Below are 24,777 nucleotides of genomic sequence, written 5' to 3'. Positions count from 1 at the left end.
ATTAATCAAGGACGGTTTTGCTGTGCGATTTTGCTGGATGGGCATTGATGGAAACTCTCCCAGAGTCAGGGCGGAAGAAGGTTTCAAGCATCCAGTTCTTGAAGAAAACTGGAACGGAACTACACGGTCTGAGCTACATGCTCTAGGGTCGACAATTTATAAGATCATCACTTCCAAAAGGCCACATTACGAACTTCAAGACTGGATGGTTAATTGGATTCAAGAGCGTAACTATCCAGACGTTGCAGACGATCATGTCGAGGGTTGGATGGTCCAACTCTGGCTCCAAGACGGCATTTATCCAGACGTCTCTGAGGTCAAGCTTGGAGATATTATTTCCAAATGCTGGAGGGACCAGTTCAACTCCGCAGAAGAGGTAGCACAAAGCATTCAAAGTGAGATAGGTTCGTCCTCCTGTACTGCCTGTTCTGTGAAAACGCCCTTTTCCTGCAAGTGTGTTGGTAATACAGGGGTAAACTAATTGGCGACTGTTCCAAGAGGCAATGTTATCTGGAGTGGGCAGCAACGTACATCGTTCCGGTGAGATTACCATTCACCTCATTTGTAGGCAGCAGGCAGCAGGCAGCAGGCAGCGGGCAACAGGCAACAGCTTGACGTGCATAGTCGGATGGCATGGGATGAAGTGAACCAACCGGGCAGCCTTGTACTCAGAGCGATGGAGGTCACGATTTGGAGAATCGCTCACTGTTACAATCGCAAAATTATGCTGTTCAGTGCAGCCTGTGAATTAAGAAGGCTCTGGAGTTTGCTAGTGTTGCCAATCCGGGATTGGGGGTAGGATGAAAGCTGCCCACATCACAATAGGTAACAACGACTAAGCCATTAACCGATTAAATCAAAGTTCGTGAAAGCATCGTGAATATCCTACATGTGTACAACTCAAAACAAGTATCGACTAGGTACAGAGATGGAAAATCAAAGACTTCGACCTTAGACCAAATTATCGGCATACACAAGCAGATTGCACGTGAAGTTGACGGCTAAATGACAATAGGTTGAAGCGGGACGAAAACCGCGCCATTCAGCTTGCGTCAACCGTTTCAGTCCTTCAAGCGCATTTCCCAGCGCTCAAAAGAGAAATATCGAAAATGACAAGTCATTGTTGACAACACTCGCATTCAGGTGTCCGATCGTGTCGCTGCGCCTAGTATAAAAAGTACCCTCGCGCGCGATTTTGGGCGAAAAGGTACATAATTCAAGTTTGATCGGTACTTCTGGGGGGTGGCGTAATGTTGCTCTGAATTTAACATACTTGCACTGCAGTGACCGAGACGCCTCGATGTAGGACTATACTCTAGTGACCGAGACGTCTCAATATAGGACTGTACTACGGTCAATGCAGTCCTATATCGAGGCGTCTTGGTCACCGTAGTCCTATATCGAGGCGTCTCGGTTGCTGCAGTGCAGTCGTACATTGAGGCGTCTCAGTCACTGGTGCAGTTGTACATTGAGGCGTCTTGGTCACTGCAGTAAAATAACTATTTAGATATTCTTACAAAGCCAATCTAAAGAATGCCGGCCTCGTAGCTGTTCCAGCTGGTCGATAGCCTGTCTCTCGTCTCTTGCCGTACCGTCTTCTACGCGCCATCTTATATCCTTAATTATCCTACGGTGACGGCTGTAGAACATAGCCTCGCCGTCGACCCGCCAGCGCGCCCCCTAGCAGCGATCAAGAGCTTCGATTGACGGCCCACCTGCTAGCCCTAAAGTCCACTCGGCCCAGAGCTGGAACACCGAATTACCGCCCCGAAGCATCTTATATTTCCTTGGCGGCGCCTGCGGGTCAAGGATAAATGGGAGAGGTTGAGCGTTAGCTTGCGGCAGCTGCGGCGGGGGTATAGTAGAAGCTTGCGGCAGCTGCGGCGGGGGTATGGTAGAAGCTTGCGGCAGCTGCTGCGGGGGTATGGTAGACGTTATGGTAGACGGCTGAGCAGGCTCTACGGCAGTAGACAGTTGAGGACCCCTTGGTATCTCCCTAGGGGTCGGATATACGGGAGAGGGTTTATCCAAAGACGGAATCTGGCCGTTGACGCGTTCAGGAACGGACGCGGGTATGGGTACGGGTACAGGTACGGGCAAAGGTAAGGGTACGGGGCCGTCTAAAGACGGACGTACGGACTCCGTAGGCCCTATCCAGATACCCGTCTTCCCTTGCTGGATCCATATAGGTGCGAATGATGCTGATGACCTTTCCATCTCGCTAAGGCGTTCTAAGATCGTCTGCACGCGTAATTGAACCCCCTTCATCTCTGAGATCGCGGCCTCGTGTCTTAGCTTAGCTACGGCCTCATGGGCGGGCCAGTATTTCCGCATTATTATCTCATCCGGCGTAACTACGCTGGCCAGCGAGCTTTCTACCCGCGCGGCGAACCTCTGGTACTCCTCACAGCCAAAGAGGGAGTCCTTCCATAGGGGGTGGAGCGGGAACTGCTTACGTAGGATTACTGAGTCCTGCAATAGGATTACCCTAAGCACGCGGAGGAGGCGTAGAAATCCTGAGCCCGCAAGGTCAAGCCGTACGACCTCATTATCGGCCCTCTCTGGGTGGTAGGTCTCCATGCGTTTTAGCCAGACGTCAGTCTCGGGCCATATCTTTGAGCAGAGGGCCTCCTCCGGCACCTCTCGCGCGCGGGGGAGAAAGTAGCCCTTTCCTTCCTTTGGGAAGCCNGCNATNGACCGCATAAANGCACGGGGTAGATAGCTAAGGTAGGCTCCCGTCATCGCGTCCGTATTCCANCGTCCNGCCCGTCTAATTTGGGTCTCCTTAACGCCGCTAAGCTCGGCATGCCGGACGCTCTGCTTACGGGCGCTATGGGTCTTCTCCTTCGAGTGAATTCCTACCCCCTGGAACATCTTCTTATTCCATTCAAACTGCGTATGATAGCTTAACGGCCGTTGCGGTACTTTAATGCTACCAGGGAAGACGTATAGGCCGTAGTAGTCCTCTGGCTGCCGAAAGGATGGGAAGCTCTCGGCGCCGTCCTTGCCCCAGCGGTTAAAGAAGTAGAAGGCTATTGCGGAGAGAGGGCAGAGGATAGGGTCAGTATTGCGCATACAGCCCATATACTCAACCTTGCCGTGTTGATTCTGCTTCCCCTGTGTCATCGACATAATCATACACGGCGCCGGCTCGTCCGGTTTAGGCCCTTCGTTCTCTAGTTTAATAAGGACAAGGTCAGCAAGCTGAACGTCCCGTCTACTTTCACCCCGGGTAACGGTAGTGTGGCCTAAGGAACGGGTTAGAAAACGGTAGAAAACGGCAGCCGTACGGACCGGATACAAACCTAATAAATGCTCAGCCGCAGTTCGAAGGTAAGACTCGACTGAACCCGGCATCTTGGAGCCCGTCTCCCAGCACAAAGTGATCGCCCTTTTAAGCCCTTTGACGTCGTAGCCGCCAGTAATTGTAAATAGGCCTCGATCGATAAAGTTAACGCGTCGAATCCGGTCCTCGTCGCGGCGGACGCTATCTAGTACCGCCGAGAGCTTCGCCCCCCGCAGCGGCTGCGAGGCCTTGCCTTCCGATTGCCACGCATAAAGCTCGGTAATAGCGGAGACGTAGCTATTCACAACTGAGTATCGGACTGTCTCGTTAAATAGAGCGTCTAAGGCCTCCTCGTTCCATATCTCTCCTTCTTCCTTTACAGCTTCCTCCCCTATGGCTGCGGCTGCCGCTACGGCTGCCTTTCCCTTAGCCGTCTTCTGCCTCTTCTTCGCCCGCTCGCCATCTTTCCACATCTCTTTCCGTTTTGACTTGCGTTTTTGATAGCCAGCGGCCCGTGATTCTCGGTTGACGACTTGCTGCTCTAAAAATAGGCAAAGCTTATCTTCTGTTACCCAGGCGCCGTCCGTATTGCCTCCCAGTCTCGCGCACCAGTCTTCCCACTCTTTCTGCTTCGGCTCGTACGCCCTCGTTGTATTCTTTGAGCGCTGGGCCTTATGAATATCGTGTAGCCGCGCCGTCTGGGCCTTGAATTCGCTCTGGAGGCTATAGGAGGAGGCCAGGGGGGCTTCGTTCGACCGTAAAGTGGACCGTAGGGTAAGAAGATTCCTAAAAGACTCCATATCCGCAAGAGGTAAGGGAGAGACGCGTGAGCGCGGCGCGGGTAAATAAAGTCACCGAACGCGTAAATATCAAAGGAGAAGAAGATGAGGGCTCTATATTATACAATTAGAATTACAGTAGGCCTTTCTATATAAAATCAGAAGCCCCGCGCGAGCCAGCGCGGGCACGAGAACAGGAGAGGGTTGGAAAATGGATTGTCGAGGCGACGGTGAGGTCGAAGGCGCGCTGAGGCCCTCCATACTAACCCAGTACTAACCTAGGCCTCAAAAACGCGTCCGAAAAGTAGGGGCCACCACCAAAGGGGGGGGGGGCGATATTTGGACGATATGTCGCGGACCTTGGGGGGTCGTGCGTAACCCGAGGTTATGCCAAGCTTAACCCGGACCTCCGATACCCCCTTGCATCTGGGCCATCGCCTATGTCCGCAAAAAGAACCTCATGGTCCCACTCAAGCTCGACCGATGTATAATGTCATCCAGCAGCCGTTTCGCAATCGAAATCCTCAGGCAGCAGGTCGTGCCCCCGCTGCAGCGCTGCGGCGTTGCCTGCACTCCTCCAATATGCCAGGATGTCGGAATACCGATTGTGCGCTGCGCTGTCCGACGAGGGATTCCTCTCGACGACAATCTGTATCTCACCAAGCCTCAACTTACGGCTAGACGGCTCCTAGCCTTGACAGCAGCAGTAGATCGTGAGTTTTGTCCTTTTCGCTGGTCGGGATTGTTTTGTAGCTATGCTGCTACATTCGTCTGTCGCGCCCTCGCCAGACAAGGGCGAAGAGAGCGGTCGTTTATTCATTAGGGACGGGGTCATGCTTGAGGTGTTGGAACAGGATGGCTTTGCAGCCACTCGATAGAGGCCCTCGGCGTGGATCTTGCGGAGAATCCAATGGCCGATGGTAAGGACGGATGGTTGGTTTGGATAAGGCGATCGTGGTGATATTGTGACAAGACGAGAAGAATGTGGCCTGGATATGGATTGTGTTAGCACGCATCCCACTGCGGCAACGCTGCTCCGAGCAGGATGGAGCAGCTGGCAAACCTCAGTAGATGAAGGACGGACAGCGGCATCAGGGCTTGATGAGATTCTCATACAGCACAGCGTCAGTGATCTAGGTCGGAAAGGGCAAGGATGTGTTTGCAAGAGGATGGCGACGGGTTCGGAGAATCACGTTGACTAATCAAATAGGACCTTTCGTTGAAATGGAACCATGGCGCTAGTGCTAATTAGTTAGTGCGTTTTGGCGTAATAAGCTCGCTGTCCCCCGCAAACCAACCATCGCCGTCCGTGGCTTCCTACCGTTCTCCCCAACGAGGATGGCGAAAATGGCGTTGCAAGAGCACCTTACCTCGATGATGAGTACCGACGTACCTTCGGCGCACACGTCATTGCCACCCGCCATGGCCGCCATGAACTTCGCCGCCAGCTTTCACCGTGACGCCCAGGCGTGCCGTAGCGCGCGCGAGCGAGAACAACTACACAAAATTTACCGCGATAAGATCCTCGCCATCGACACTCTTGCGGCTAACGTCGCTGCGGCCTTTCTCCCCGTCTTTGGCCCCATCGCCGGCCGTAACGATGCCGATGCCGAGCGCTGGGGCGACTTTGACCGCCTGGCGCAGCGTGGCAAGAACATGCGCGATCGTGAGAGCCAGCGTCTGCAACACCAGTCGGGCATCATCGCCGCCTGGGGGTTTGAGTGCTTCCAATACTATGGCTGGCACGCCCTGCCGCTGCCACTGCTCCGTCAGCTGCATGACCTAGCCGTGCTAATACCACGCTGGGACGATGTCGTCGACCTGCTCAATTCCAAGATGCTTGCCCGCCATGAACTTCGCGTTCTGCGCGGCAAGAACAAAGCCCTCCGAATCGGTGAGCATTCTACCGCTTCAAAAGTTCAGGATACGCGCTCGCCCGTCGAGCGCGCTGACATCCTCGCTGCCCTGGATTGGGCTCGTCAAAAGGCCACCTCCGCTGTCGCACGCCAGCAGGTCAAGAAATCGGCGCGGGGCATCAACGGGACCCCGATCAAGAACTTTGGCCTGAAGCGGGATCCCTATGGCATGGTTGTGCCGTCGATTGCCCCTAATGACTCTGACGACAATGATGACGGTGACGACGACGTCAGCGTTCGTGATTTGTCCACCCGGCCGGCTAAACGTACCAAATTGTCAGCAACAGAGCCTGGCCGTCTAATCTTCCCGGACTTAGTGGGTAATCCTCAGGCTCGTCAAAGACATGCTCCCGACAGTGAGAACGCCCCTAGCGCGCCCGTCCGCAGCAACGATTCCAGCGATCAGGATTGCCATCACCGCAATCACGAGTTGTCAGGGTCCAAAGAACCAGAACCAGAAGCCGAAAGTTATCATATGGAGCATTTTCAGGACGAACTCCCGGACGACGACCAAGCTCTTGAAACGACAGCCATGGAAGGAATAAGGGTCGAAGAAGAAGAAACATCAGATCGAGGCTTGGAAGACGTGCATGCTGAAGTAGAGATGACACAAAACTCCACCATGAGCAGCGGGTTCAGAGAAGCAAAAGAGGACACAGAGAGTACAGGAACAGGAAGCATCGCTAAGGGGTGTAATAATCGAGCGGACAGAAGCCAGGACGGGCAGAGTGACGAAGAGGAAGCAGAAGAGGTTGAGTTAAAAGAGAATGAGGAAACAAGAGATGTAAGAAAAGATATAGATACGGATTGGGACATGATCAGCCGGAGATCACAGAGTCTAGGCGTAATGGAGGAAGCGCTAGACGAAATTGTTTTGGACACGCAAAGAAGGAATAGCACCGGAGAAGAAGAGGCAGATCTAGAAGGCATTGCTGGAGCGGAGGCCGAGGTGGGAATACAAGACGATGGGGCGGAGGAGGAAGAAGAGGTGGTGGATCAGGCAGGGAACGTAGAAGGCGAAGACCATGAGGGGGTAGAGGATGCAGGGGCGGCAGCAGATAGCCAAGAGGGTGTGTTGGACGCAGATCGAACGGGTACGAGCGTGAACAGGACCGCGGGATCAGACTCAGCTCACGCACGCGACCAGAGAGGGAGCTCATCGGCCTCCTACGGCTTGGCGGCACGCTCGGCGGTTCCACTGTTAGGCCGCGTCGTCAATTCGCCATACCAGGCCGGCAAACTCATGAGTTCAGGGCAGCATCGACTTTCAGCCACCGTTCTCGGCGGTGAGGACAACAACAAACCGGCCACAGCGGCGGAAGAGACACGGCGTCTGAATACACCGGCTCCCACACAACCACGATCAAGCGATGTCGACAACAGCGATTCGCCGTCGCGACGACCGGCTACGCTGCTTCAAAGCTTGCAGGCGCGTCATGCTGCCAAAATCCATCGACTTGTTAAGGACCTGAGCCGGCCCCACGTATCACTTGACGTTGCGCATCAACGTCGCTTGCAGCTCGACTGGTTGCATCCACAGCGTTGGGCCAGCATCTACGTTGAGCCAGAACATCATTTGGGCAGAAGCTCCGTGGCATCATCGGACGACGCCGACGTTTGGTACCTGAGCTGGGACACGTTCCGCCGCTATGCTGACAGCGGCCACATCTTCCAGCGCCCTGTCGTCATCAAGCAGATTTTCCAGGACAGTGGGATGTATGACATCGCCGAATACATCGACATGCTGTGGCAACGCTTTCCAGAGCAGCAGATCGACGTGCAAAACAGTATGACCGGCGCATGTGTGTCGATGAGCATGAAGGAGTATTGTATGACTGTTACTACGGTCGACCTGAGCTCATCCGATGACACTGCCTCCGTCAGCAACGCTATCAACCTTCGTCGCCTTGCGCGAGCGGACGAGCCGCTACTGAGCAGATTGTCGCGCTTCCGACTACTCTCAACGCTGATGGATCGCGCGACTAGCACTGTCGGCAGGAGCGAGCATTTCGCCCCGAACCAAATTGAAGACTGTCTGGGTTTTGACGTCTTAGGCTTTACCGGCGCGTTTTCAAGATCGCACGTAGACCCCCTTATCGGTAGTTGGGTACGCTGTCTCGCCGGCGTCAAAATCTGGGCGATCGCTACTGACCTGGACACCGAGGATTGGCGACGATTCTCGAACGAAGGCTGTAACTGGTCGCCACAAGGCAAAGGTCGCCTGGTTGTCCTGGAGCAAGACGATGTCTTGTTCATGCCACCAGGCTTGCGTGTTGTACACGCCAGCTTTACGCCGGAGCCGTGTCTCATGGAAGGCGGCCTGCTGTGGGACGAATGCGCCATCCCCGAGATCTTGGAAGGGCTGCTCTGGATTGCCAGACATCAGGCGTGCACCAATGAACCTCTAGCTTTTCAGCTATCTACCCTCATCGATGCGTTGGAGCAGTGGTTGGATGGCGACAACCACGTCTACCAATCTTCGCACCTAGCCACAGCCGCCGAACATCGCCAGGCGGTAAAGGCTAGCATACAGTCACTGCGCGCCTGTCTAGAGCCCAATGTGCCTCCTCATAGGGACGAGGAAATGTTTGTATGAGCCGTCGGTGATTTTCTTGGTAGAGCCCTAGTTCCCTACTTTTATTCATACTCGTTCTGCTCCCTCCCCGAAAGCACTCTTCCCATAGCTTGATCGTGAGCGCGTGGAACGTCGCCTAGAGTATAAGGCAGCAGCGAACGGTACCTTGATGTGATCGATATCGTCTGAGAGACATGACCAATACTTGAGTCAAGCCGTGACCAGACAGGAAGTTTCGTGGACACAGGAGCTGCCGATTATTAGCAAAGTCCTTCAACCACTGTCGCCATCTTACGGTGCCAAGACATTAGTCTGTGCACACGAATTCTCACCAAAATCAACACGACTTTGAACAACTGCACAACGCCGTAGCAATTAAATGCAGCCAAATCAGTATGCAGGTAATTTATTATAGTTAATACTTTGTCTGCCAGCCATGTGCTTTTTTTACTGCTTTCAGCCTTCGGTCTATACTGTCAATCAAGCGTCGTATAAGGCCTTGATCGAGAGCCAACCACGCCTCTTTACAAGCCTCAATTAAAAAATGTTGAACGGACGATCAGGTATGAGAACTTTGTTTATTGAATCTGGTTCTAAAAGCTATCTATATACCTAAGGTAGGTGGCGTGACACTGACGACGATACGAGATAATACGAGATGATACGAAACTATAGGTAATGAGACATTCGATGAGACATTCGAACGGTCGAAAGAGGGGTAGTGAGACATGGGGTTCTAGACACCTAAGACTGTATTACGATGGTAGTAAGGAAATCCGATTCAGGTCAACAGAAAACTTGACGCGTCCCCAAGGGAATCCCTTATATTTTTGAGCCCAAAGATACCTACATACAGCAACCGAACGAACCGTATACGTCTCGGGAAGACTGTGATGAGCCTCTTATTCCCCATCCTACCCGACAGCTTGGACTTACCCGCGGTATTTCGTGTAAGCTTTGCAGTGTGTGGGAATTGAACGAGCGACTTAATTGTAAATCTATGGAAATTAAGTGATATAAATACATGAAAGTAGACCCCTAACTCCGGAGCCTATGAGTTATTTAAACCATATCCGAGACATACGAGGGTAGTGCTAACGCAGGTGAAACAGGGTAATATGCAAGGTCCGGTAGTCGGTTACATTTCGTCTTCCTCTACATCTTTGGCTGGGGATGTGTATAGGGGACCTAGGTTGGGGCCTAGGACAAGACACCTAGTTCTATTATAGTTCAAATTCGTCCCGCTGATCCCTTGGGGTGGAAATCATACTGCAAGCAGGAGGACCGCAGGCGTATACACACACACATACACACACAGGGCAATCGAGGGAGCAAGGGCAGGTACACAAGACCATACGGCAATCTCACGGTAATCAACAATCAAATGGAAGCATAGTACGAATGGCAGACAGGGCAAGATAGGCAATCAGGACACTCCCTTGCAGGAGGGAGTCTCAGAGCAGCGACCTAAGGGTATTTTTCCTCCCGTTGACGTAGTACGGGCGTGCTACCTGGAGGGGTTCACGCTGTATTACCTCTCACGTCTCCCTTGGAGGTTTTTTGTACCTAACTCAGCGGTATTTGTCTGCATGGACTCGCAAGAGGACCGCATTAGACGTTAAACAAGAATCAATAATAATATTTCTTGCGTTGTTTTTGCCTATAATACCACTGAAAGCTGCGTCCAGAGCTGCAAAACGTGCCGCTAATAGCGCCGTACGACCAACAAAACGCACCCGAATCCTGCGCGGCAGCGGTACTGCCAGCCAGCCGCTTGAGCTCTCCGACTCCCAGGCCCACCTACCGATCGAGCTGTCAACAGAGGCCCATCCTGAGGGTATATATCCGCCGATCCAGCGGTCCTCGCCACGGAGAGCGCCTGTTTGAATCGCAGTTGCGCGATAGTATACCAGAGGCAGCGGTTGTTGCGCCTGCGGAGGCTGGGTCAAGCGGTTTGAGGATAACTTTGCCGGTATTTAGTGGGCGCACTGGGCGCGCTATTGCATATTAATACGCGGGAAGAGCCTCAATAGTAATTTATATGTATACTATTCAGCTTATAAATCAAGTTGCAAGTTTACAATCAAGTCTTTAAGCTCTAGAACTACCCTCAAATCAAGCATTAACCTAGATACTTGATTGATTAATTGTTAGCAACTCTGGTATCGGTGCCGGAAGAGGATCGGAAACGATGCCCCCTGGACGGCCGCCCACTTACCCACAACCACATCTGGGCTACGTGTCTAGTGGCCTAAGAAGTGTGGGACGAGGCCCAGTGAGTATGGGACCACATCCAGCCTAAACCACGCTCCTTTAATCTCCCTACAACAGTAAACCAGGTGGTAGCACTGATGGCGGTAGCATCAGGCTAGTAGGTAACTTATATAACATAATTTAAAGGGCAGTTCTAGTTATATAATAATTGCTTAAGGGCAGTTATATTATGTTATATAGTTATCTAAAATACCAAGACTATATTAGTAAGCCTTTAAAAAAATAAGATAAATGCATAAAGCTCAAAATACGTACCAAAAGTTATATAAACTTCCTTATTAGGAAGTCTCCGCCGATATAGAGAGACTTAGGAGGCCTTCTAGCACCGACACGGCCGCCATAGCCCCATCTCCCATTGCATTACCCCCCCCAAATCACCTGCCATTATTCCTCCGTCCCTAGCTGTTAATCTAATCCAGCTCTTCAAACACTCACTCTGCTCAACAACCTCAGCGCCAAGTTGGTGTCGCTCCTATGTTATTGGACGCCTAGCTCCGGAGAATACGCGTTCGCTTTCGGCCGACATCGATAGGATAGAGAGGATATCGATCGCCATACGTAAGAGGCGTGAGAAGTTCTTACGCTAGGTAGGTTCAAGCTACCAATTAAAGGCAGAGCCAGCAATACTCGGTATGGGATTGCCCTATAAGAGAAAGATATTAGTAAAAGCTATAGGCAGTAAGGTCTTATAGAATCACCTTAATAAACTGCTTAAACTTATCTAATAATATAGACCTAGCCACCTCCCTTTTAAATTAATATTATTTAAGGGCATTGGTAATAGACTCTGGGTCAATTGGCGTTAAAGCTTCACCTGGAATAGCTACAAACTTATATCCCTTCGTCCACAATCTCTATACAGCGTTAATTGCCTAATCTATCGTACCTGGGTAAATTTCTTTGACAGCCTTCTACTTATCCTCAAGATATTATCTCTAGAAGGTAGGATTAAAAAGCAGTGCGCTAGCGTATACAGGTGTTCGATTAGTACGTTTGTAATACTTGTTAAATGCGAACTACATAGAAAAAAGCGACGCGGAGAGGTTTGTGTCGGCTGTATGCTCGCTCTACTTTGTTTTAATGTAGCTAATAAGGTAATCTATTGACTCTAGCACCTAATCGAGCGTCGTATTGTCCTGTTCGAGGATGGTAGTAGTGTCGCGAAACGGCTTTAAAATATCTCTAGTCTCCTTTAAGCATTCCCACTTATCGCGATCAATAAAGTTCTTCTGTATATTATCCTAGTTCTTATTAATAAAGACTCTTATATAGTTTTCTAGTTGAATTACTGTGGTGGTGTAGATTGGACGTCGCCTACTGTCTTAGCATTTTCCTATATTTATTGTTAGCGACTCAGTCAATCGAGGCATGAGCACGGTATGAGGGACGTGCAAGCCTGTACAATTGGATTGTCTATAAACGAGAATCTAAAGCTAAAGAAAAGGAAAGGAAAGGATAAGCAGCAACGCGAGGAGTTATATACGATCCCTAGTCACGTGAGAGTCACGTGAGCCTGCGTCTACCATAACGTCTACTATAGTTGCCGCTTTCTGCCAGTGCCGTAACAGACTAGCACTAAAGATCTTAAAATAGAGACTAAGAGTACACGGGGGTTTACCAAAGGCTTTCTCTACTACCCTTACACAGATATATACGGGTAAGGTGGCCCTTAAAAGCTGCCTCCGTAGGATTAAACGCGCGCCTAACTTAAGGTGCACGTATAGGAACGAATAGATAGGGCGATATATCCTAATTAAATGCCCTAACTTTAAGGATCTAAGGAAAGCAGTCTGGCCGTATAATAGCTAACCTTAGAGCTATAAATCGATCTTAAACCTAGTATAGTTAGTAAAGAAAGCAGTATAATATATGGTACAAATAGGCCTTTTAGGGCAGTTTTTGGAGGCCTGGAATAGACTTAAAGTGACTAACTAAGTCTCTCTTAGTAGTTACACGCGACGTTGGCGGAAGACGGATAGTATTAAAGTAAGAACTCTAGGCCCGTAAAATATACGGTACGGAACGGAGGTAATTTGTGTACTCACTACTTTTTGATTATTTGATTTTGATTATCTCCTTTGCACAGGAACTTACCCTGCTTACATATATCCTTATAATTGTATTGCTCTGGCGTTCGATTCTCGATTCAGACTTAGCGATTTTAGGCGTTTGCTTCTCTCCTGGGCACCATACACCTATAGCACGTGGTAGACAGGCGGATGAGGGCCTTACGGAATCACTGCTACAGGTGAGACGGGTGATTACCCAGGATCTACCTCTGTAAAATAGAAGACCTAGCATGGCGCCCTTAGGGCAGCTAAAACGGTGTATGATTTAAAAAAAAAAAAAAAAAAAAACCGCTTTCTAGTAAGCGCCGATCATTATAGAGGAAAATTAAGCGGCAACTTTCTTAACACCAAAGCTTTATCACGACATTCTGTTCCTACGCGTTCTTACCGCGGGTGATTATATTGATTATCATAATCACAAGGGTTGATTATGATTATAATTAGTTAGATTATATAATAATCATAACTTATGTAACTAATCTAATAGTTATATGCATCTCTGAAGTCGAGAGCATGGGCCGGGCTACCCGGATGGGTGAATCCGGAGTATGATTTCCATCTAGAGTTGTTGAAAAGAAGAAATTGGATTAGTACAGAGGTGGGGAAATTTTTTATAGATCCTTCGCGGTTGAATCGAGCCTTCACAAAGCGGTCTATTCAGAAGCATTTTCTCTAAAACTTACTTACCTGCTCTTTTTAAGCCTACCGCTACGCGTGGGTCGGATTGACTGTGTCCTCCCAAGAAACTTGAACCCACTAGGAAGCCTTTTAGTAGATCTCCAATGATGAACCAGATTTTGCTAAAGTTACTGAATTCACTGTAATAGATTATCGCTATACAATCTAACCCAATCAGACCTAGCACAGGATTCCAAACGATCGACTCCGCCTGAACCCTTCGAAAACACAGCCACCAAGCTGCCACTCCGGCACAGCAGAAGGATTCCACTTAAATACCATCCTGCTAGTGCTACGGTCGCAGGATGCGCCTAAAAATGGCAAGGCTGACTAAACAAGGCTAACCTCGAGATCAGAGCGCCAGACAAATGGCTATGCGCACAAGTATGACGTTTGAACGTAGCGCACCCCAGACAACGGACCGTGAGGGCATTCACATTTAAGAAGAGGACACTTTCTCATTACTAACTAGATCAATTGACCAAACCCTTCGAAATTTTGCGTCACGGGAGTATAAATAACATTATTATTCTCTTTGATTTGAAAATCATACACCTACAATCATGGCAGCGGCACCGCCATATCCTGCGAAAGCTGGCCTCTCTAGGCCACCCTCATATTCTACCATAGGTCCATCGTCCACACAAGCCAACCCTCAGTCCAGCTACCCCAAGCAAGCCGGCCCTACAGTATCCACTAACCAAGGTCCCAAAACCGTCGCAACCCAATTCCATCTATACGCCGAAAGTGGCTTCACAGGCCGCAAAAGCGTGACATTCAAGTTCCCTAACAAACGCACCGACGCCTACTTCGTCGACTACCGCACCGGCTTCGCGGACCTGGTCGTGCGGCGTGGCGGCCCCTCAGGCCCGACCGTCGGTACGATCGTCTTCCACCGGTGGTCCAACTACATCGAGCTAGTCTTCGAGGGCAACCAGCGCGTCGAGATGACGCGCGACGGCTTGTTCACGCAGCGGCATGCCGTCGTGCTGCCCGCGGGCCCCGAACTCGCTAGCAGAGCGGAGCAAGTCGCCGTCGGGGTGCACCGGCCCGTCAAGCAGTTTTTCTGGAAGGGCACGCACGACTACGGGGCGTCGCTGATGGCGGGCGGGAGTCTGAAGCTCGAGGATACGGCTGGGAACGTGTATGCCGCGTACACGCGGCTAGCGTCCATGTCGAAGGAGGGCCGGCTGAGTGTTCTGATAGATGGGCTGGATCAGCGGTTTGTGGATCAGATTGTGGTGAGCTTCATGGCGGTGGCGGAGAAGGAGAGGAGGCAGAGGGGGAATAATGCGGCTACTGCTGGGGCTTCAGCTGGTGCTGCTGTTGGAGGCGGTTGCTGAGCTGAGCGCTCGTGGTGATAGTTTCATTTATACCCGTCGGTTTGGCCAGTTGTTGATCTCCTCAGGATGTATTATTTTTTAGCCGTTTAGATGCCTTATGCTTTTTGGTCATCTCTTCTTGCTAATTGTGTTCATCGATCTAGACATTCACTGTACGGCGTTCGGGCCCATTATCATATCTTTCCATTCTTTAGGTCGGTTTTAAAGCAATCATAGTTTTATACTCTACGTTCCACATCAGCCTTAGAGCCCTGCTAGTTCAGACATTAGCCAATTTTAGGCGAGGTTAGTTGAGCAGAGCTGAGCGTACGAGACTAGCCAATTTCGGACATATATTATCCTCGCTCGCGTCTTCTCTCCGATAGTTGGTTCTATCACTTACCTACTTTGGCTACAACAACCTAACAGCTCGCTGCTGCAGCGGCATCATTTCGGAATAGCTACCCACTCTTTGTCTACCGGCTTATTCGTTCTACACTACCTACATGATCTTCATTCCGTCATGTGTTATCTATGCCCCGAGAGGAACCCACTGACAAATTGTATCGGGCCTCATCTGGAGTGATCTTTTTGGACTGGACTGCTAGCCTTTATAGGCAAGCGTTAGTCCTGTTTAGGAATGAGCTAAACTACAAGGGATTTGAGGTCAAACCCACTCACTGATGACATGTTCACGGATGCAGCGTATGAAGGCCATAATCTGCAGAAATCGAATTAGGAGGCGCAAATATGTTAATTAATCTTGGGATCGCAATGGCAGGGGCTAAGAGCCATTAATAATGTAAATGTTGACCATATCGCAGCCTTTCAAATATACCATTATCTGTGGCCACGCGGCATTCAGCTAGAACATTAAGGCTTTAGCTTACACACAAAGCTCAATCCTGGACTGACTTAAGTCATCATAGTTTCTCAGATGTACTTTCAGACTAGAAGCAATTGCGTGCCATCAGCTGGTCGACCCCCGGAAAACGGATCCCAGCCGCCTGCACGACGACCGATATTGGTGTCTCAAGGATGATCAGGCGCAGACCAAAGATAAATACTCAAGTTACAACAAGAGCGACAGGACTATAATTAAAGAATATAATGGAGTGGTTGAATTTTTCGGCGAGTGTCAAGTAATTTGGTTGATCGCCCCCCTATTCACACCATTATCCCTAGGGAATCTTTAGTCACAAATCATATTCGCATCCTAACCATTGACTAACTCCTTGTCTTTATAGGTCTACAGGACAGTCCACAGGACGATCCCTGGCCAAAGCTCATGAACATCAGTGTGTCAAGCTTTTATATGTCGACCATGTGACCGCGGAGCAAGCTACAGAGTGGACAAGGCCTAGAAGGTAACTAGAATACTCGCAGAAGATCTGATGGGTTTTTTATTTAGCAAAGAAATGTGGTAGTATACTTGGAACTGCAGGTATGAAGAGGAGATAATGTACCTGGCGGAATTTTGGATTGCCTCAAAGTCTAAGGGACGACAGCTTTGTGACTGGTTCTAAAGAGATGTGAAAACAGAACTTGAACAGCTTTCTGGCTCCACCATCGCCTGCAAACAACTTCTACCCGGCCTAAACCCTCTGCACCTTCCCATTCCACTAACATGACGGACACTGGCAGCTATTCTCCGCACAAGCTCCCGTCTGGCGCTTCCTAAGCAGCTCGCGTGGAATCAAGCCGTTGCTCTTCAGCACCAGGCTTTGCGTCTCGCCCGCCTCGTCGCGCTTCTCCCGCTTCTGGTTGTACACATGACCGGTGCACGTCTGCGAGCTGCTGTCGTAGAGCGGGGAGGAGTCGGCGTTGAAGACGCTTGGGTCGTTGGCTGTGATACCGTAGTAGATGTATCTAAGTCACCGCATTAGCATCAAGGTGTAGGAAGGACAGATAGTACGTCAAGCTTCACGTAGAGAGATTCAGAAAAGGAGAGAGTGTGGAGGATAGGGAATAAGAGAAGGTACGAGGGGTGAAGGGGAACATACTGATCCGAACCCGGCGTCAATGAATCCTCGCAACTACACACATTGCTTGCATCATCACTGCAGCTGCTGTCGATCCAGATATCCAAATGGTTCGTATCGCGGCTGGCGCACAGGCCATCCAAAATCCCAAACTTCTGCAAATACGCAATATAGATAATTCCGCATTGCTGGAAGTTGCCACCCGGCTGGAAGGCCACCGAGAGCGGGTTGTTATACGAGCCGTCGCCTTGGGCGCCGTTGCGCGATGACCCGTCAGGGTTGCTGCATTGGTATGCCGTTTCTGAGTAGTAGCACCCAGTCGAGTCGCAGTTGTCGGGGTAGCCGAAGAAGGTTAGTTGCGTTTCCTGGCCCGAGTAGTCGGTCGCGCGTTTGTGGGCGTCGGCGGGGAGGAGCGAGGAGCTGGCTGTGAGGGATAGAGTGAGAGCGGAGAAGAGAGTCGTAGTGAGATACATTGCGAGAGATTTTGAAAGATTATATAGAGGATATAAGGGATGTAGGAGGGAGGAGATATAGAATAAACGGCTTTGATGGTTCTTGCTGCGGGTTGAGAAGAAGGCTAACTTTTATACATAGCAAAATAATCGCATCAGGCTACAGAGGGCATGGCTGTGGTTGCCGAACATGATGGCGCCATGCTGCCTTCGGGATGCCAAAGATAGAATGTTTAGTAAAAAGAAAGATCCCACTGTTTAGCAGCTCAATAAGCAAGATCGTCAGGTCCGTGGTAAACTAAATGTGGCCCTTAAGGAAGAAAAGAACGAATGATGTTTAGAGATTGCTTCACAACATCTGATGAAACTGGAAATGATATATTACGTCAGATACCAGGGGCAAGAAGGATAATAACGCACTTGAGACACGGGGAAGTGAAAGAAACAAGAAAAGATGCTGATGTGGCTGAGATGGTGAAAAGATGCTTGCCAACAATGGAAAAGCTGACTTGACGTGGAAATGCGTGTTTGAGGTCTGCACTAACTTTTCCTTTTGGGTGATAGGCGGGGGAAGGAGGCTGACCCATGTAAGCGCTGTGCCTCGGAGGCTTATTTTTATTATTCCTTCCGTCGCGAATGGTATTTTGGGGCGGTAGCGCAGTTCATCGCCCAAAGAAACAGTTGCAGGGCTGATTTACTGGTTGGTCGTTGTCGCCCGAAAATCGCCCCAGCTTATCGAACCTGCTGGCGGTACTTAGGCTCCCTCGGTCGGCAAATTAAGATCCGATGTGCAGCAGGTCTTCTACTTTAGCATTTACTAAAAAGTACGAATGATAAAATATGAAGCCAAAACTCCTAGAATAAGAGTGGAAAGGAAAAGAGGCCTCCGAGGTACACTTTTCGGGGTTGAGTTGAGCTCTTGGTACGTTTGGGAATGTTGACTGGGTAAATCCGAAACATTTGGTCAGACCCTAGTATTTAGGAAGTAGCTGCAGCATCCCTAAGCCTGCTTGGTTGTTCAGATGTCTAAGTATTGCTGTAATGCAGGGCGAGAAAGATACTAAGCCGGTGACGAGTGCATGGGATGAAATGTAAAAACTCACTCATAAGAGCAAGCTTTCCAGCGGCACCTTTTTTATGAACCTAAAATATTTACCACTTCGTCAAAATCTTCCATATCGACTTTCCCGCTTGTCACTTCTTCCAGCCAAATGCTCTTATCACTCCCAATATCAAGTCCGTAGTCTTGGAAGGTGACATACGTACAAGCTACAGCAAGCACTCTGGCAGGGAAAAAATTAGACAGTTGATAGTTTTTATATCTAATTGTATGGATCAGCTCACTATAGCCATGTGTTGTAAATGGATAACGTACGCATCTATAGCTTTCAGCCTGCACGCTTTACCAAGCTGAGTATCTATTAGATCCACCATCCGATACTCATCTCTGTGTTCCTTCCCATGTCCATCATAATCTTCCGTACCACCCCAACCTCCTCCGCCCCCATTGACCTCGCCGATCGTCCGGTCAAGGTAGCGCGGAAGGGAGTCTAATGGGAGCGCAAGGCGCAACTCAAATTTCAAAATACGAAGAAGTATTAACTCAGCTTGGACAAGAGTGGCACGGAGACTATCGTAGAGAGAAGAGGGAAAGGTCAACGGTTTTGCGGAAGGGTTGTTTGACTGAACGAGACGCCATGCAGGAAGTAGAAATTCACGCAATCGGCGGGGTGCTTCAGAACTCTTCGAAGCGAGGGAGAGAGATGCTAGCGCAAGAGTCTAGTATGCGTATGTTGATAGTTAGTGCTGCATACGTTCGCTTAAAGGACAACTAACGTTGAAGTCTAGAGCTGGGGCTGCTTCCGTAGAGCGTGTAAATTTGTGGAAGCGGTTAACATAAATAAATGCCATAGCAAGAGCCTCATCTGGACTAGTCCCATCGTTAAAAAGGAGTCAGATGAAATTGATGTATGGACGCAAATAGCTCTTACAGCCGCAAGATATCTGCCATCAAAGTCATGAACGACCACGGGTCTTTTGGTGTAGGGATCACGATTGAGCTGCTCAACAACTCCGGTTCATGTTTCATCTGTCGACTTGCGGTGGAGGTCATGTTGGTCACTTGTCAATAGCTTGGCAGCTTAATTCTTTCGAGTCGTTGGCAGAAACGACCAAGACATGTGAATGTTGTGGTGCCAAGAATTTTATCTCCGAACAATCTGCAGAAACCCGAGACGCACTGGTCCTGTTGCCTCACTCCACTGGGTCGATTCATCCATCCGTTCCTTCTATATAAGAATACTCTCGCTGTTCAGTATTTATTGCCCCTTGATATAATGGCCTGCGTTCAACCTCAGGTGACAACCTCACCGTGGGCATCAGCTGAGGTTCCAAGCCACTTTCGGGATTCTCATTCAGAGCAGTATGAACAAGACCTTCCAATTTCGTCTAATGAACTCACATCGTCATGCGCATCTGCCTCTGCGACGCAGCCGTCCACCCCTGCAACATCAGCTTGCTCGGCAATCAGACTAAGCCTTTTGAACTATATCGGTTTAGGATGTCTTTGTCTTGATGATTCTTTTGAAGGCTATTCCTTTGAATCCTACTACTCGCTCGCTTGGGCTTCGGAATGGAGTTGGGCCGAGGTGTGTCTGACTGCTGAACAAGAATCTGCCCTTGGAAATAATGTCGTCGAACTATTACATGCAGGGTGGATTCGGATGTTCTCATTTCGAACCCAGATTCCTAGCGCGCCTAATGGTAGCATTTTCAGGATATATCTACTTGCCCATGATGTAGGACGACTCTTCATCGACCGCCGCAGCAAAACTCTTAAAGCAGCCTTACAAGAGCTACTAAGGAATATCGACGTTAATCCGGTGACGTGGTACGGCCGCTGCGATCAAGGAAAACAGCAAAAGTTCGACCAATGGGCAAGCGCCGAAGAATACTCTCTCTTCTACCTTTTTAATAAACTTCCGTCTCCAGATCCATCCCCGGAGAATATAAGAAACCGATACACGCGCCAAGCTGTCCAGGAGTTACTTGATTCTGCCTCTTCTATCGCTTCAGATGCTTCCGAACCTCCGAGGGGTCTGAAAACGAAGCTCTATCCTTACCAAGCTCGGTCTGCTGCCCTGATGATTCAGCGAGAAGCGGCTCCGCAACTTCAGCTTGATCCACGGCTTGAAGCAAGGCGCTCACCAGACGGCCAAAAATTCTACTATGGAGCCAGGGACAGTTACTTTCTTAAAATGCCGCGGTACTACGAGTCAAATCGTGGCGGTATACTCTCTGAGACTATGGTATGTAGTGTATGTGGTGGTGATGTTAATCGAAGCTGACTTGGCAGGGCTTGGGAAAAACCGTTATTTGCCTAGCTGTCATTCTGACAACTAGATTTCATCTCCCTCAAATCCCACCGGAGTATGAGGAACCGCTACCCGTACGAAAGAAGATCGGAACATTATCAAGTATGGCCGCTGCCACGATTACTCGGAATGCTATTCCTTGGCAAACCTACTTTAGGAGGCGCGAAGAAGAAACGGGAGATTACATGGAGCGATGTGTAACTGAACTTAAAAACGCTGTCCCACGTTACTTCATCTGTATCGAACCGTCTCGAAATAGTCGTACTGCATTCACATCTCCACCTCGGGAGCTCGTTATATGCAGCGGCACAATCATTGTGGTTCCGCGGAATCTTGTAAGTACTCGTGACTTTTGGTATAGAAGACAAGTCTGACTGTACGGGCCAGCTTCATCAGTGGCAGTTAGAGATCAAGAAACATGTGGCGGAAGGAGGCCTCGATGTTCTGGTTATGGATTCTAAGGCAGAGCTACCTCGGGCGACTGAGTTGGCGAAATATGATATCGTCTTATTCAGTCGCAACCGGTTCGAACAAGAAATTCTAGATGGGGCAGATAAGCATGGACGTCGTCCGTCTAGGGGCCCAGCCAACCAGTGCCAGTGTCCCTACGTTGGTGCGACCCGGATGCGGGACTGTAGTTGCTCACAAGATGGCCTCTATTATTCCCCGCTTCGAGATCTCCACTGGCTTCGTATCATTATCGATGAAGGGCACAATTTCTCCTCTTCCAACGCAAATGCAGTGCTTGTTGCCAAACAGCTTCAAGCTGAACGCCGATGGGTTGTCTCCGGTACTCCTGCTAAAGACTTAGTTGGTGTTGAGGTAGACTTATCTACAGCTGATGATATGGAGGGAATTGACCCTGGATTAATGCGTGAGCTAGCCGTGGAGCAGCGGAAGCTCTTTAGTGTACAAGAAGATACTACAGGGGCCGTGAAGAGTCTTGGTACTCTTGCAACCCACTTTCTGAAGGTTCGGCCCTGGTGTAACTCCACGGCGGAAGGGAAGTCAGACTGGGAAGATTATTTCTATCGACACGAGCATCATTATCGCCGCACCTATTCTGGATTCTCGGCTTGTCTGAAGCAAACCCTAGAAGGAATGATTGTTAAGACTCGACCAGAAGATGTGGAAAGGGATATCGTCCTCCCTCCAATGGTACATCGTGTTGTGTATCTGGAGCCTTCATTCTATGACAAGATGACAGCGAACCTATTTATCCAAGTTCTTAGGTCAAATGCTATCACTAGTGAACGAACCGGCGCTGATTACCTCTTCAATAAGAACAATCAAAAAGCTCGGCATGATCTGATAAAGAATCTCAGACAGAGTAATTTCACTTGGACCGGTTTCAGTTGGCAAGATGTCTGCAATACTATAAAGATTAGTCTGAGCTATTTGCAAAAGGAGGACAAAAGTTGCTCCCAAAAAGATTACGATATGCTTGCTCAGAGTACCCAGCTTGTTGCTCGCGTACTGGATTCCCCGGGCTGGATGACGCTAAGTAAGACGCATGAAGTCGGCCTTTTCGTCGAAGAATGGCCCGAGGACTTGACTGAAAGCTGGGCACTCGGTGGAACGGAGAAGCCTCTGATGATTGGCATTACGCAGTTACTTCAAGGGCAGGCCCACGTCAATAGGCAAATTTCTGCTGCCGATCCTACAGAGGGTCTGAAATTGGTTGGAGAACAAGCCCGGGCACAAATCGAGCAGCTTGAGGACGAAGAAGGTGCGAAAAAGCGGAAGGAATCCCAGCCTGCGCAGGAAACATTGGCTAAGACTGGCGTACCTTCATCTTGCGTTGCTGGAGAGCCTGTTGCTGGCAAGAGGTTCTCGATCTCTGCAGGAGCGAAAAGCAGCCCTAAGAAGTCAAAGAGGATCCCCGCAACCGTTAAGAGCAAAGAGAGTACAGCAGCAGCCGTGACTGAGATAAAAGACATCGATACTCCTGTTTCACCAACTCGCCTGAAGAAACGAAAGCTTACCTTGACGGATCAGCTGAAAGAGCTTCCTGAAGAGTCTCCGCTGCGGAAGGTTTGTGTGGTCGGCACCACTTCTTCGAAGCTAAGCTATGTGGTCGAAAAGGTGATGAAGCATCAGGAGGAAGAGAAGATCCTTATTTTCTACGACGGTGACAATGCCGCGTACTACATTGCGCAATGCTTAGAGTTACTCCACGTGGAGCACCGAATCTACGCGAGAACTCTAAACAACGCTACTCGCTCTAAATATGTTGTCGCATTCAACGAGGATCCCACCATTCGAGTACTGCTCATCGACGTCGCGTGCGGTGCTCTCGGTCTGAATCTCAACGTAGCAAGCGTTGTTCTCATTATCAACCCAATCAATCGACCAAGCATTGAGGCACAGGCCATCAAGCGGGCTCATCGAATCGGACAGACGAGGGAAGTTCTGGTCGAGACGATAGTTTTGAAAGGAACGATCGAGGAAGCCATCTTCGAACGAGCAAAGAAGATGTCAAGAGACGAACATTTAGAGGCAAAAACTCTCGAAGATGATGATAAGATAACAAATATCATCCAAAACGCTAAGATTATTCCTGTTGGTCAAGAAGAAGCGCTGGGATACGCTCAGATGGCAAGGCTCCAGATGCCGCAGCAAGTATTTGGTCGCCCAGGACGCGCGAAATTTCGAGCTGTTGGCCCTGAAGGGGATAACTCGGCTGCTAAACCTAAGAAACGACAACGGAAATCTACCAAAGTTAAGGTCAAGGATGATGCACCCGTAGAACTTCCAGGAGATAGCTACGAGCAGATGGAGGTCAATGTGTCCCAAAGAACTGCTGTAACTTCGTCGAGTCTTTTTGGAAGTGCTTAGAGCAATATCGGTCTATTGCAAAAGCCCATGCGGCGTTCGCGTGTCTTGGACTTTTTAGGAGTTCAGGCAGTATGGGGGCAGAGTGGAATATTGGATGGCGTTAAGAGAGTATCAAGACTATCCCTTAGGGCGCCCAGAGGAGAACCAGAACAAGCATTGAATTCTATTAATCTAATTGGTAGGCCCTTATCGATAACACTGGTGCCCAAGTTGGCGTGTTAAGGGATAATACGATTGTACAAGGTCAACAATAATCATACACCCCCTAAATGATACGCGTACACCCCAATTGATATGCATACACCCCCTACCCAAACAGCTTAGATCCTTCCACTTCAAGTTAGAATATCACGTGTGTTTGACTTGTTTACACCCAAATCGCGAAAACAACACCACGCGCCCACACTTAAATCAATACTTCGCATTTGCCCTCCAAGAGCCTGCAATTGTAAAGCGTCATCGCGGTCGCCCAAGTGGCTCTACAAATCGCATTAATAACCCTACTCAGCGGGAGCTCTCGGCATTCGAGCGAAACACTGGCTGCACTACCCGAGCGCGGGCCGGACGCAGTCGCGGGCGTGCCGTAGAGGCAATCTACAGACGCCAAGTAGAGGCAGCAGCACCCATCTGGTTCTTATAGCGCCTCGCAGAGCACTCCGTAGTCTACCCCCACCAGTTAACTTAGATCTTAAATATATTACAGGTGTTGTATTTTAACACTTTAATTTTTATAATTTGGGTGTAAACAAGTCAAATACACGTGATATTCTAACTTGAAGTGGAAGGATCTAAGCTGTTTGGGTAGGGGGTGTATGCATATCAATTGGGGTGTACGCGTATCATTTAGGGGGTGTATGATTATTGTTGACCTTGTACAATTGGTGGAGATTTGGCCTAAGGAGTTTAGCGGTCCAGGGTGGGCCAATTGCGGATAGCGCTGTTTATCATAACGTAATCTATAAGCCAGTGCGTCAAATACCCGAGTGCGCCAGCCCTACCAAGTATCTTAGCAAAAAATATATACATTTCAACAACCACCTAATCTATTATAATAATATACGTATTATACGGTTCTTTGTCGCTCTGGACACGTCCTAGCATTATGCTCAAGCGACTGGCATACGCTGCACTTTGGTGGTGCTCGTTGCCGTACTTAACTAGGCTTATTTACAACATCCTCCGTACGTACATCCTGCTCCTTTTCAATCAAAGATTGAGCCTCAGCCCCTGTA

General features: G+C 49.5%; 8 protein-coding genes across 8 annotated transcripts; 5 read left to right on the top strand and 3 right to left on the bottom strand.

Annotated features, from left to right (window-relative positions):
- Window positions 1-37: 37 nt before the first annotated feature.
- K441DRAFT_682947 (uncharacterized protein) lies at window positions 38-615 on the top strand (the record flags this gene model as incomplete). The annotated part of the gene is made up of 2 exons (XM_067651642.1): window positions 38-404; window positions 569-615. 2 exons carry the CDS (start codon window positions 38-40, stop codon window positions 613-615), a joined length of 414 nt encoding a protein of 137 aa, XP_067496506.1.
- Window positions 616-4,555: 3,940 nt separating this feature from the next.
- K441DRAFT_682946 (uncharacterized protein) lies at window positions 4,556-8,577 on the top strand (the record flags this gene model as incomplete). The annotated part of the gene is made up of 3 exons (XM_067651641.1): window positions 4,556-4,778; window positions 4,920-4,985; window positions 5,318-8,577. The coding sequence occupies 3 exons, from the start codon at window positions 4,556-4,558 to the stop codon at window positions 8,575-8,577; spliced, it is 3,549 nt and encodes a 1,182-aa protein (XP_067496505.1).
- A 1,257-nt stretch (window positions 8,578-9,834) lies between these two features.
- On the top strand, window positions 9,835-10,178 carry K441DRAFT_671516 (uncharacterized protein; the record flags this gene model as incomplete). The annotated part of the gene is made up of 3 exons (XM_067650431.1): window positions 9,835-9,897; window positions 9,948-10,029; window positions 10,132-10,178. Coding segments are annotated over 3 exons (192 nt in total), but the record flags the coding sequence as incomplete, so codon positions are not given.
- Window positions 10,179-12,837: 2,659 nt separating this feature from the next.
- K441DRAFT_20628 (uncharacterized protein) lies at window positions 12,838-13,192 on the bottom strand. Its single transcript, XM_067640514.1, has 2 exons — window positions 12,925-13,192; window positions 12,838-12,874 (listed from the first exon to the last, which is right to left on the bottom strand). Exons 1-2 carry the CDS (start codon window positions 13,129-13,131, stop codon window positions 12,872-12,874), a joined length of 210 nt encoding a protein of 69 aa, XP_067496503.1. The 5' UTR covers window positions 13,132-13,192; the 3' UTR covers window positions 12,838-12,871.
- A 753-nt stretch (window positions 13,193-13,945) lies between these two features.
- Window positions 13,946-15,118, top strand: K441DRAFT_709608 (uncharacterized protein; the record flags this gene model as incomplete). Its single annotated transcript, XM_067653859.1, has 2 exons — window positions 13,946-13,968; window positions 14,185-15,118. The coding sequence occupies 2 exons, from the start codon at window positions 13,946-13,948 to the stop codon at window positions 14,918-14,920; spliced, it is 759 nt and encodes a 252-aa protein (XP_067496502.1). The 3' UTR covers window positions 14,921-15,118.
- Window positions 15,119-16,521: 1,403 nt separating this feature from the next.
- Window positions 16,522-17,354, bottom strand: K441DRAFT_682944 (uncharacterized protein; the record flags this gene model as incomplete). Its single annotated transcript, XM_067651640.1, has 2 exons — window positions 16,522-16,768; window positions 16,903-17,354. The coding sequence occupies 2 exons, from the start codon at window positions 17,352-17,354 to the stop codon at window positions 16,522-16,524; spliced, it is 699 nt and encodes a 232-aa protein (XP_067496501.1).
- Window positions 17,355-18,468: 1,114 nt separating this feature from the next.
- Window positions 18,469-19,446, bottom strand: K441DRAFT_682943 (uncharacterized protein; the record flags this gene model as incomplete). The annotated part of the gene is made up of 4 exons (XM_067651639.1): window positions 18,469-18,655; window positions 18,709-19,112; window positions 19,170-19,263; window positions 19,325-19,446. 4 exons carry the CDS (start codon window positions 19,444-19,446, stop codon window positions 18,469-18,471), a joined length of 807 nt encoding a protein of 268 aa, XP_067496500.1.
- A 180-nt stretch (window positions 19,447-19,626) lies between these two features.
- On the top strand, window positions 19,627-23,852 carry K441DRAFT_649304 (uncharacterized protein). The gene is made up of 3 exons (XM_067646937.1): window positions 19,627-20,641; window positions 20,689-21,042; window positions 21,095-23,852. The coding sequence occupies exons 1-3, from the start codon at window positions 19,670-19,672 to the stop codon at window positions 23,543-23,545; spliced, it is 3,777 nt and encodes a 1,258-aa protein (XP_067496499.1). The 5' UTR covers window positions 19,627-19,669; the 3' UTR covers window positions 23,546-23,852.
- Window positions 23,853-24,777: the final 925 nt, after the last annotated feature.

Source organism: Cenococcum geophilum (assembly GCF_001692895.1).
Source record: "Cenococcum geophilum 1.58 unplaced genomic scaffold K441scaffold_101, whole genome shotgun sequence".
Taxonomy (NCBI): domain Eukaryota; kingdom Fungi; phylum Ascomycota; class Dothideomycetes; order Gloniales; family Gloniaceae; genus Cenococcum; species Cenococcum geophilum.
This window is presented reverse-complemented; position numbering and strand designations above follow the sequence as displayed.

Bases quoted from the DNA above. Each gene is read 5' to 3' on its own strand.
- K441DRAFT_20628 (XM_067640514.1), bottom strand. From the start codon at position 13,131: ATGCTAGGTCTTCTATTTTACAGAGGTAGATCCTGGGTAATCACCCGT.
- K441DRAFT_649304 (XM_067646937.1), top strand. From the start codon at position 19,670: ATGGCCTGCGTTCAACCTCAGGTGACAACCTCACCGTGGGCATCAGCT. The intron at 20,642-20,688 runs GTATGTAGTGTA...CTGACTTGGCAG, and splicing joins GTATACTCTCTGAGACTATG to GGCTTGGGAAAAACCGTTAT. The intron at 21,043-21,094 runs GTAAGTACTCGT...TGTACGGGCCAG, and splicing joins TTGTGGTTCCGCGGAATCTT to CTTCATCAGTGGCAGTTAGA.